Here is a 12,932-nt window from a genome sequence, read left to right as displayed (position 1 = left end):
TCCTCGGAGGGATGAGAATCAGGAAAGGAAGGGCCACCCTTTGAAGCCGAGCTAATGGGGTTGGTCCATGATCACCAAGGTCGTTTAGAACAGATGGAACAAGAATTAGAACGACAACGGGAGGCGGAGCGAAATCTAAGGGAAGAGATAGAGCGATGGAAAGAGTTAGAAGAAAAACTCTTGAAGCTAGAATCTTCCCTTAGAAGTCGGAACCCCCGTGGCGACCGAGAAGAGTCGCCCCTGGGAGGAGAGGATCCATTCAGTGAGGACATAATGAGGGCAAAAGTTCCAAGAAACTTCAAAAGTCCTGATATGAACCTCTATGACGGTACCACGGACCCGAAGCATCATTTAAGCAATTTTAAAAGTCGGATGTATCTGGCTGATGCTTCTGATGCTTCTGATGCAACTCGCTGCAAAGCTTTCCTGACCACCCTGTCGAAAGCGGCGATGAAGTGGTTCGATAGCCTCCCTCCAAGGTCGGTTACCAGCTTTGAGGATCTCTCGAGAAAGTTCTTAATGAGGTTCTCCATCCAAAAAGATAAAGTAAAGCACGCACCGAGCCTCCTGGGAGTAAAACAGGAGGTCGGAGAACCTTTACGGGACTACATGGAAATGTTCAACAAAGCGTGCTTGGAGATTCAAGACCTGCCCACTGAGGCAATCATCATGGGACTAGTAAATGGACCTAGAGAAGGTCCATTCTCACAGTCCATATCAAAAAGGCACCCCACCTCCTTGAGTGATGTACAAGAAAGAGCAGAAAAGTACATCAACATGGAGGAGAATGCCAGACTAAGAGAGTCGAGTTGGCGACTTGGGCACCCCCACTCGATAAAGGAGAAAGAAAGGGAGCCCAAGAAAAAAAGAAGAGGTCGGTCTCGACAGACCAAGGAGATATCACTCTTATACTCCTCTAAAAGTTTCCATAGTGGATGTATACAGAGAAATCTGCAATATTGAAAGACTGCTGCCTCCCAGGCCCATCAAAAACAAAAAGGGAGGAAGTCGCAGCGATTACTGTGAGTACCATAAGATGTATGGCCACCCAACAAATGATTGCTACGACCTCAAAAATGTGATAGAAAAGCTGGCCAGAGAAGGCCGACTTGATAGATATCTCATGGAAAGGTCAAACAATCATGGGAAAAGAAAGCGAGATGACGGGGACAGAAGAGACCCACCACCACAAACCCCCGAGAGACACATACATATGATCTCGGGAGAATTTGCGGGAGGGGGACTCACCAAGTCATCTCGTAAGAGACACCTCAAGCGAGTTCATCAGGTTGGGAACGAAGCACCCGACATCCCAACTATCTCATTTACAAAAGAAGATGGGCAAGGAGTAATCCCTGGACACGATGATCCAGTGGTGATAACCATGATCCTGGCAAATGCCCATCTCCACAGAACTCTGGTAGACCAAGGGAGTTCAGCAGACATCCTTTTCAAGCCCACGTTCGACAAACTAGGGTTCGATGAAAAAGAGTTAAGAGCTTACCCCGATATCCTGTATGGTTTGGGAGACACGCCAATAAAACTACTGGGATTCCTGCCCCTCCATACGACCTTTGGGAAAGGGGAAAAATCCAAAACTCTGAGCATAGACTTTATAGTCATCGACGTGGGGTCAGCATATAATGCATTGATTGGCAGAACTACCCTAAATCGACTCGGAGCAGTGGTATTTACCCCCCACCTTTGCATGAAATTCCCGACATATGCGAGGATAGCAACGGTACGGGGAGACCAAAAATTGGCAAAAAAATGCTACAATGAAAGCCTGAACCTGAGAGGAAAAGGCAAAGAAGTCCACACCATAGAGCTAGGCGGCACGAGAGCCAAAAAAGAGCTGCAGCCACAACCAGGGGAAAAAACTGAAGAAGTACAGGTCGGCGAAGAGGAAGGAAAAAAATACCAACATAGGAGCTGACCTAGAAGAAAACCTAAAACAAAGGTTGACAAAGCTCTTAAGAGATAATTATGACCTCTTTGCCTGGAAAGCTTCCGACATGCCAGGGATAGACCCCGAGCTCATGTCTCACAGACTCTCAATATACCCTGGATCACGACCTGTGCAGCAGCGAAGACGTAAAATTGGCCCAGAACGAGCTCAAGCGGTGGAGGAGCAGGTACAAGCACTACTGGAAGCCGGCTTCATCAGAGAAGTTAAATATCCAACATGGCTAGCAAACGTAGTACTAGTCCAGAAGCAAAACGGCAAGTGGAGGATGTGCGTTGACTATACCGACCTGAATAAGGCATGCCCTAAGGACCTATATCCACTCCCAAGCATTGATACTCTAGTAGACTCTAGCTCGGGGTATCAATACTTGTCGTTTATGGATGCCTACTCGGGATACAATCGGATCCCGATGTACAAGCCGGATCAAGAAAAAACATCATTCATCACGTCTAGGGCAAACTACTGCTACGTGGTCATGCCATTTGGATTAAAGAATGCCGGGGCCACATATCAAAGGCTGATGAATAAGGTGTTCGCTCCCCACCTCGGGAACTTAATGGAAGTCTACGTAGACGACATGCTGGTAAAAACCAAGGAAGAAGCCGACCTCTTGACAGACCTCTCGCAAGTTTTCAACACTATAAGGTTGCATGGGATGAGGCTAAATCTCGCAAAATGTACCTTCGCGGTGGAGGCTGGAAAATTCCTGGGATTTATGCTGACGCAAAGGGGGATTGAAGCAAATCCCGACAAATGCAAAGTCATCCTAGAGATGAAAAGCCCGACTTGCTTAAGAGAGGTTCAACAATTGAATGGACGACTTGTAGCCCTCTCCAGGTTTTTGGCAAGATCAGCATTAAGATCCCTTCCACTGTTCTCTTTACTAAGAAAGGGATGTCAGTTTAAATGGACTCTAGAATGCGAAGAAGCATTCCAAGAGTTCAAAAGGTTCTTGAGCCAACCTCCAATTCTGACCCGACCTCTAGTTGGGGAAGAGCTCGTCCTATACTTGTCTGTAGCAGACAAAGCTGTAGCATCCGCACTAATACGAGAAGATGAGGTCGGGCAGCATCCCGTGTACTTCACCAGCAAAGTCCTACAAGGCCCTGAACTAAGGTACCACAAGCTAGAGAAGTTCGCTTACTCCTTAGTAATAGTCTCACGGAGGTTACGGCCTTACTTCCAAGCCCACACAATAAGAGTCCAAACGAACCAACCTATGAAGCAAATCCTCCAAAAGACGGATGTTGCAGGGAGAATGGTTCAGTGGGCAATAGAGCTCTCCGAGTTCGACTTGAAGTACGAAACCCGGACGGCAATTAAAACCCAATACCTCACTGACTTCATAGCGGAGTACGCAGGAGATCAAAAGGAAAAGCCAACTACATGGGAACTATACGTAGATGGATCCTCAAATAAGACAGGAAGCGGTGCAGGCATAATACTGGTTAATAAAAGGGGAACACAAATAGAGGTTTCCCTCAAATTTGAATTCCCAGCTTCAAATAATCAGGCAGAATATGAAGCCCTGATTGCAGGTTTGAAGCTGGCAGAAGAGGTTGGCGCAACAAAAGTGATGATATTCAGTGACTCCCAAGTGGTGCCTCCCAGATAAATGAAGAGTATCAAGCCAAAGACCCAAATATGAAGAGATACTTGGAAAAAACTCTGGAGCACCTTGGGCGCTTTGCAGAAACCGAGATCAGGCATATAACTCGGGATCTTAATAGCAGAGCAGACGCCCTCTCCAAGTTAGCAAGTACCAAACCAGGGGGGAATAATAGAAGCTTGATCCAGAAAACTCTCCAAGAACTCTCTGTGGTGAAAGCAGAGGACAAACAAAATGTCCTTGAAGTGACCGGGCTAAACCTCGGATGGATGAACCCCTTGGTCGAATACCTAAAATTCGACATCCTCCCCAAAGAGGAAAAAGAGGCCAAGAAAATTCGGAGGGAAGCACAATACTACACTCTGGTGAAAAATATCCTCTATAAAAGAGGAATATCAACACCATTACTGAAGTGCGTACCGACCTCAAGGGCTACGGAAATACTAGAGGAGGTTCATAATGGGATCTGTGGAAACCACCTCGGAGCCAGGTCGCTAGCCAGAAAAGTAATCCGAACTGGGTTCTACTGGCCGACCTTGCAGAAAGCTGCCACAGAATTTGTGAAAAAGTGCCAACCATGCCAGATGCATGCAAATTTCCACGTGGCTCCCCCGGAGGAGCTCATCAGTATAACTTCTCCATGGCCCTTCGCAAAATGGGGGATGGATCTGTTAGGACCTTTTTCCCAGGCCCCAGGACAAGTCAAATACTTAATTGTGGGAATAGACTACTTCACAAAGTGGATAGAAGCAGAACCATTAGCCACCATCATAGCCCAGAGAAGTCAGAGATTCCTCTACAAAAATATCATCACAAGGTATGGGATACCTCATTCCATCACTATAGATAATGGAACCCAGTTCACCGACTCTACCTTCAGAAGCCTAGTAGCCAGTATGAAGATCAAACACCAGTTCACCTCGGTGGAACATCCACAAGCAAATGGACAAATCGAGGCAGCTAACAAAGTCATACTGGCAGGACTAAAGAAAAGGCTACAAGATGCAAAAGGAGCCTGGGCCGAGGAGCTCCCACAAGAGTTATGGGCCTACCGGACGACGCCTCAATCTGCCACAGGGGAAACACCCTTCCGACTTGTCTATGGCGTAGAAGCCATGATACCAGTAGAAATCGACGAACAAAGTCCAAGGGTGATCTTCCATGATGAGGTCGGAAACATACAGGGGCACAAAGAGGAGCTTGAACTGCTCCCCGAAATCCGAGAGCAAGCCCAGATAAGAGAAGCAGCATTGAAGCAAAGAATGACTACCAGATACAACAAAAAAGTCATTCGAAGGAGTTTTTCCCCAGACGACTTGGTCTTAATCAGAAATGACATTGGAGTCAACAAATCTGGGGAAGGAAAGCTCACTGCTAATTGGAAGGGGCCATACAAAATTAGTGAAGTCTTAGGAAAAGGTTATTATAAGGTGACCGACTTAAACGGCACCGAGTTACCAAGGTCGTGGCATGCTTATAATATGAAAAGGTACTATAGCTAACTCTACTCCCTGATGTACTCTTTTCCCAACTTCATGATTTTTTCCCAAAAGAAAAGGGTTTTTTCTGAAGGGTGGTTTTTAACGAGGCATCACAGTAGAGACTAAGGGACCATAGGTAGTCAAAAACCCTTAGTAGCGGTAAAGTACCTTCGCAAATAAATAAAGATCTTTTACAATATCTCTTATAAATTCCTTCTCGTTTTCTTTCTTTCTACGAAACGCGCCGACTTAAACTCGACAAAATGTGAAAATCCCATGAATCGACCTAGATGGTCGTCAGGATGAAACGACGAGGTACAAGTCGGTGTAAAGAGGCTATAAAAGTAGATCGTGAAAAACTCGAAAACACCCGACTTATAAGTCGGAATAACCGAGAAGTAAAGAAACGCATCGCAAAAATAGCCTAAGTCATAAGAACTCAATAAATAAAAAAATTGAGTATAAGGAATACCAAAAAGAGATCAGAAAACCTATTGAAAGCGCCAAGGCAAAAGGCTGCCCCAAGTTCTTAAGGAAAACTTAAAAGAAACTTGAAAGGAGGGGCAGTCAGCCAAGAAAAAGGTTTTTCAAAACAAGGATCAAAAAGGTTTTTCGAAACCTAAAAACAGAAAAGCATGCACACAACAAGACAAAGAAATATAACCTAAACCCTTATCCAAAAAAGGGTCTTTTTAAATATTTTGTTTACGGCCATAAAAGGCCAAGAAAATGTCAGCAGATCACCACCACCACATAAAAACAAATAGTTTAAAAAAAAGGGGGACCCACAGGCCGGGCCCCCATATAGGCACAACAAATTTTTTCAGCTAGGAAGGACGTCACCACCAGAGTCAGGGAGAGTGGTCGGAGCGCCATCAGGGCCAGGATGAGAAGCGTCCATAGGAGATGGAGTGGAAGTTCCAGGAGCCTTCGAAGAACTCGGGGCATCTTTTGGTCGGGGAGGGGACTCCATTATCCTCTGCCCCGAGTCTTTAGATCAGACTCGGTGACATAGCAGGGAGAGGGAGGAGAAACGATAGCTCCCTCGACCACAATTTTATCCGGATCCAAAGGAGAGAGATCCAGGTCGGGAGCAAGAACCCCGACCTGTTCCTTAAAGATCCTCCATGCTTCTTCAGCCCCATCAGCAATGGAGTCCTCCAACTCTGTGTAGGCCTCCCGAGCTCTCATCAAGTCCTTCTTCACCAACACAAGGTCCTCGAACAAACTCGAATAGCTCTCATGCGCCTTCTCCCTTAGACCCTCCGCCATGGAACACTGGGCCTGCAACTTCCTCTCCCTCTCCTGGAGGCCATTCCTCTCCTCCTTCAATTTGGCGACCTCCTCCCTCAGCACCTTCTCCTGCCCTTGATATAAGCGAAGCCTCCTCTCCAACTCCCCAACCCTCGAGGATGAACCCAAAAAGCTAAGGGGAGTCTTCTAAAAAATATTAAGGAACTTCGTGCACACCCCTGCCGCCCTGATACTCTTTTGAGCCAGAATAGTGAGGTGGTTTCGATCAAAAGCATCATCCATACCTATGTGAGTATGAGGATAGATATGTTTCCGAACAAACTGAGGGGCATCCACATTGGCCTCACCTTCAAAAGAAGAGCTAGACTCTAAAGTCTTGCGCTTCTTCTTTTCTGGCTCAGGGGAAGATCGGGGAGGAGGGGACGGCTGAGAAGAGGCTGAGGAAGAAAGGACAATAGGTTGGGTAGGGGTCCCCATATTGTGAGGAGGAGGGGGAGGAGAAGGAAGAGAAGGACCAGCTGCCCTGGCACCGCCGACTCTGGCGCGTGACCTCGCCTTGACCTCCTGAACTCTCTGGTAAGACTCCTTGGAATTCTTCTTCGCCATTTCTGTAAAAAGCAATTAGGAAGCTAAAGTCAGTAAAACAAGTCAGAGAATACAAGTTGTGCGACCATCAGGTCGGAAAATCTGATAAATAAATAAAATCTACCTAGTTGAGCCTGGACAAAGGTTGGAGACCCATGAAGAAACTTTTTTGTATCCAGGTAAGGGGCTCTCCCCCATACTTCTCGGAGGAACCCCACAATGGTCGCCTCTACCTCATCCAAATCCTCCAAACCATATTTTTCACAAGGAGAGGCCTCTAGCCAGTACAGGGGAAAACGAGGAGAAGAATTTTCATCCAGGAAAAAGGGGTGGTGACCCTCTACTGCTTGAACTTTGAAAAAGAAATTTTTGAAGTCATGGAAGGATTCATCAAAAAGGGTAAAAACTCTCCGACCTTGTATGGTCCGGAAAGACACCCATTGTTGTTTGTTATTTTGCCCACTGAAGGGCTTAGTCATGTGGAAGAGAAAAAAGAAAATCCTCAAGGAAGTCGGAAAGTCTAATGCATGGCTGATAAACTGGTAAATCTTCAGAAAACCCCAAGAATTAGGGTGAAGTTGGGTAGGAGCAACACGGCAGTGGCATAAAACAGCTATCTCAAAGTCGAAAAAAGGAAGAAAAACACCTAAGCGGGTAATCATGTTCTCATACATATAGAAAAAATGAGGGGCCGCCTCAGAAGCCCTCCCAAAGCAAACCTGGTCTCCTGGACCCAGGCAATCAGTTCATATCTCGGCCCATCCTCATCAGAAGTACAGAGCCTATGACGTATGCGGAGGTCGATGATGTAGTCAATATCCACCCAAGGTTCCTCCCCAAGAACCGTACCGTCAACCCATAATGAAAGAGACTCTAAGGTAGACATCTTTCTAAAGGGGGCAACGAATCCTACAAAGAAAAAAGGAAAGAAATCAAAATAAAGTTTAAGGGTCTGAGGCAGAAGTTTCCAAAACCAACGGAACGGCTAAAACTACGATCAAACGCTCCTCCGAAACAAAAACACGCAAATAAAAAGCATTTTGTGATAGAGGAGAAGGACTGACCTTTACTTCTGAAGCAATGAGAATAGCAACAGTCAATCGAAGGCAAGAACGAAGCTTTCTCCAAAAACAAGGATGCACAAATATGAAGTTTTTAGAAACGAAACAACGAAAGAGAGGGAAAGTATTTATAAACACGCTAGGGGCATAATAGTAAAAATGGAAGCAATCATTAATGGGTGCACTGTTACCAACGCAATTAATCCCTACGTGTGGATACACGAATTCCTAACAGACGCGACGGTTGATTAGACGCGACTGTGGAAATTCAAAAAGTCACGTCGGTCCCAAAAAATCACGTCGGTTCCCCTACAGGTCGGCTACAACCCCGAGTAGAATACTCGAACCAAATTCTTGAAAGAAATTGGGCTCGAGTAGGGGCACTGTTCATACCCTGACCCAATGTTAAGGCCCAGGTCCAAACGAAAGGCTCAACCCAAAGATTTGAGCCTCACCCTGCACCGACCTTCTCCCAAAGAAGTCGGTTCATGCCACGACCTGTTCCAAAGAAGTCGGGGACGAAGATCAGCTGGCAGATAGACACTCATTCAAATGAGTAACTGCCCCTAAAATCTCTCAACCCACTTCCGGGAGCCATATCTCAACTTCCCTAAGATAAAGGGACGGTTATCCACCTTAAAAGGTGGAACTGCTTCAACGGTGGTTATTGGTTCACCACTATAAATACACTGACACCCATCAGGTATCTCTAAGTCCCAATACTCTCTAGGCCTGCTTACACCCTTGCTGACTTAGGCATCGGAGTGTCTTTGCAGGTACCACCCCCATTCACTCATACTCACAAGTCGGACGGAGGCCTAGAAGCGTGAATCCCTTCAAAGGCTTCCCTCCTCGAACGATTGGACTAGCCTAACAAGTCCAGCCCATTAATCTCCGGTTACCCATAATAACAAATAGTATGATTTTTTTTACAACTATCTAATCACATTCATATTTTTTAGTTACTAACATGATAATATGCAATTAGATATATTATAAAAAAAATTATACTTAATGATACATACATCGAAATCAAATTTATAAAATTAAAACATGTACTTAAATTTATTAAAGAATCATTTACTAAAATGAAAGTTGCTTATATCTTGACACAGGGAGCCGAATCTTCTCCATTTTGGATGTTATTGCGAATTTTTTTTCTAAAATAAAGAGATTTATAAAATAATAAAATAAAAAAGTAATTACTATTAAATTTATAACATTTATCATATTCAGTTTATAACTTTAAGTTGAGGGTCTTTTTAGATTTTTTTTCTTATTTTGTCGATTTTCTCACTTAAAAAAAGAACTTAATCCACATATTACATATACAAAATATAGGATAATTTATTTTGATAACAAATGAAGTTTAAAATTATACAGATATTCTAAACAAAAATTAGGATAAAAAACTAAAATAAGTCATGGGGAAATACATATTACACGATTCACGATTCAGTCAGAAGAAAAATTGATTCACCAATCAACCAATGCACAATTTAATGTAGTTCGAATCAACTCATTTTGAATTACATAGGATTCAAGTTCGAAATGAGTTGATTCGAACTACATTAAATTGTGCATTGGTTGATTGGTGAATCAATTTTCTTTTTGGCTGAATTGTGTAATATGTATCTCCCCATGGCTTATTTTAGTTTTTTACCCTAAAAATTAGTTACGCATTCTATCTTGAACATTTATATATAGGTCGAATCAAATTGACTCGATTTATGCTATGAGAGCCACTCAAATAAAGACGTCTAAAACGTCTTTTTTTAAAGATGTTTTTTAATAATTAAAATTTAGTATTTGTTTGGGTGTCATTATCTTGATAAAAAAAGATTTTTTTAATAATGAAAAAATATCTTTTATTTTTTATTTTTAACGTGTTTGACAAATTTCTAATAGTAAAAGTAAAAGTAAAAGCACTAGAAAAATAAAAAAAAACATCTTTTTTGAGAAGTTACAATTTACATCTTTTTTTAAAAGATCTTTTTTCCTTAAAAAAAAGATATTTTTTACATAATAAATAAACAAAAAAGTACTTTTATATTGTTATACCCAAACATAATTGATAGATAAAAAGATCTTTTTACATGAGATATCCAAACATAAAATTACTTTTACTTTTTCATAAGATCTTTTAAAAAAGGATAACTCAAAAAAGATCTTTTCTTAGAAGCTTATCCAAACAAGCCCTTAACATATATTATCAATTAAACTGTATTATTTTAGTCAAAATTAGGTCAGTCAAATTAAAAAAATAGTGAATCAAATCTTGAGCTGATTTAAATTAATATTATCTTTTTTTTATAGAAAATGACTACAATATATTTATTATAAAAAATTACTAAAATATTTCTATTATATATATTAATTTTGAGAATCTTAAATTCTAGCCCTTTACTTCTCTGTAGTCATAAGGTTAGGATTTAGAGTTTTTAAAATTAATATATATATATATTAGGAGTATTTTAGTTATTTTTTATAATAGGGATATTGTGGTAATTTTTTATAAAAAAATATTAATTTAGACCGGTTCAAAATTTAATTTATTAATTTTTCGGCTGAACTGGTTTGTCCGGTCTAATTTTAATAAAAATAGAACAATTTAATCGATTATATGTGTTAAATTTTAATTATTAAAAATATCTTTAAAAAAAGACATTTTTGACATCTCTATCTAAGTGGCTCCCGCATGCTATTTGCATGTAAATCGAATTAAGTTAATCAAGAGACTAATTATATTACCAGGACTTTTAATGTTAAAAAGACTAACTATATTTATACAATATGTTATTTGAGAAATAATTCACTATCAAAGTTCCAGTAATAATTTTTTAATTACTAAATACTAAGGAGTTAAAGGATAATTATTAATGAACTTTTAAAAATAGTTTATTATTCTATTTTGAATTCATAAATTTTTTCATAAATTTATAAAAATGTAGATTTTTTGGAATTTGAATTAAAATACAAAAATTGAATTTCTATTTTTATTTATTTTATTTTTTTAATTTTTTATTTGAATTCAAACGAGAATATTTCTTTATTAACATTTATGTTTTAAAGTTAAATTTTTTATTTAGTTAAAAGTTTAACTTTAAAATATAATTGTCAATAATCTATGTTTGTGTTGTACAAATAGTGATTCGATTTACACGTAAATAGCGTAAATTAAATCAATTTGATTCGATTTATATAAAAATATTTAGGTCATGTAAATAATTATGATTTAAAATATTTATTATAATTTTAAACTCTATTTATTTTATCTAGGTGAATTACCCCCAAAAAATTTTATTATTCAAATAGACCAATTGACATTTAGATTTGAATATTAACTACCATAGTCTGACTAAAGCATGAAGATATAAAACTTGGTTTAGTTTAGGATACAATTAATTGAAATTTGTTGCATTGTATATATAAATATTTCAAACAAAGGCACTTAATTGGAATTAGTATATCAAATTAATTAGGTCTCATCACAGTAATTAACCATCAAGCTTGAAATAAAATAATCTGGCCATCAAATTTGCATTCAGATAATCAAAGACAACCATCAATCCATTCATCCATCATCATCAGATCAGTAGTACATATATCTGGATCTGAAATGCAAATTGAACTGTTTCTTTATCTATGAATACATGCATAGATATTTTTAATTTGATAGATAACAGAAGAGTTCATGGATTATTGGAGGGTTGTTGGTTGAAGGAGTTGTTTCTAGCAGTTGCCAAAACGGTTTTGTCAGCCACTATGAAGTATGCTGCTCCAGCCACGGTTGAGATTATCAAAGCTTGAGCAGTGTGATTCAGATTTGCTTTTGCCCATGGCACCATCCTTACACTAGCCAGCTACAATTAATGCAAATAATGTATTTGCATCAATCTTATTATAGTATATAATTAAATCTTAATTATTATTTGATGGAATAATCATAATACTTAATACTTACTGTTGGAATGGCAGTGGCAATGCCGGCAACAACAGCTGCCTTAGCTCCAGCCATCACTCCCTCTGTTTATAAATCATGAACAAACCAAATAATTATAAAAATTAATTAATTAATACAAGATTATTATTATTATTACTACATGCATGGAAAACTATTGATAACACAAGATAAGTGTGAAGAATAATTTAATTACCACGAGAACAACGCTTTGCCATGGCTAGCTTCTGATCCAGAGAAGCCAAGCTGGTCCTCTCAAGAGGATAATTCGCAGTAACATTTCCCTTTGCCATATTCAGATATTATATCTTACTTTGATTCAACAAAAAATTTATAATATTAATGGAAGAATAATACAAGTTCAATTTTAGTAATTAAGCAGAGCAATACAATATATATAACTCAATAGCTTTAATTTGAGTGAAGAGAGGGTTAAGTTGCTGCCATATTTATAACTCCAGAAATGTTTGGTAACAAAAGAAAATCAGTCAAAAACAGTCATAACTTGTCTTATTTAGTATTCATTAATTGTTATGATAATTAATTAATGTTAAATAAAGCAAGTTTTAGCTGTTTTTTTTTTGTCTATTTAACATTACACTCAGCTGCTTCGAAACCATCATATACTAATATATTTCTTGTTTTAATAAATAATACGTTGAAAACTCATTTTCATGTAAAGTTATTAATTAAAAATTATTACATAATAATTTAATTAAATATATCAAATTACTTAATAATTTTCAACTAATAATTTTATATGAAAATAATTGCAGGTGAGTTTTTTTTAAATAATATATATTTTATTTCTTACAACAAATCATTTTACATAATATCACACTCTTTTTAATTAGAGAAAAATATACATTAATAACATAGTAGACAATATAAAAAATAAAATATTAACACATATTTTATGATTTAACTACTTTATCTATTTTTATTACAGAAAGAGAGGGAGTTGCATTGCATCGTGCATGCATTATGCATTGCACCCGTCCTTGGCAGGTGA

At 39.1% G+C, this 12,932-nt stretch overlaps 1 protein-coding gene across 1 annotated transcript; it reads right to left on the bottom strand.

The window, feature by feature from the left end:
• Positions 1-11,469: 11,469 nt before the first annotated feature.
• Positions 11,470-12,377, bottom strand: LOC112783565 (early nodulin-93). Its single transcript, XM_025826561.2, has 3 exons — positions 12,117-12,377; positions 11,924-11,985; positions 11,470-11,822 (listed from the first exon to the last, which is right to left on the bottom strand). Exons 1-3 carry the CDS (start codon positions 12,211-12,213, stop codon positions 11,652-11,654), a joined length of 330 nt encoding a protein of 109 aa, XP_025682346.1. The 5' UTR covers positions 12,214-12,377; the 3' UTR covers positions 11,470-11,651.
• Between the last annotated feature and the right edge of the window lie 555 nt (positions 12,378-12,932).

Source organism: Arachis hypogaea, chromosome 20 (genome assembly GCF_003086295.3).
Source record: "Arachis hypogaea cultivar Tifrunner chromosome 20, arahy.Tifrunner.gnm2.J5K5, whole genome shotgun sequence".
Taxonomy (NCBI): domain Eukaryota; kingdom Viridiplantae; phylum Streptophyta; class Magnoliopsida; order Fabales; family Fabaceae; genus Arachis; species Arachis hypogaea.
Note: the sequence above shows the minus strand (reverse complement) of the source record. Positions and strands in the feature narration are given on the sequence as shown.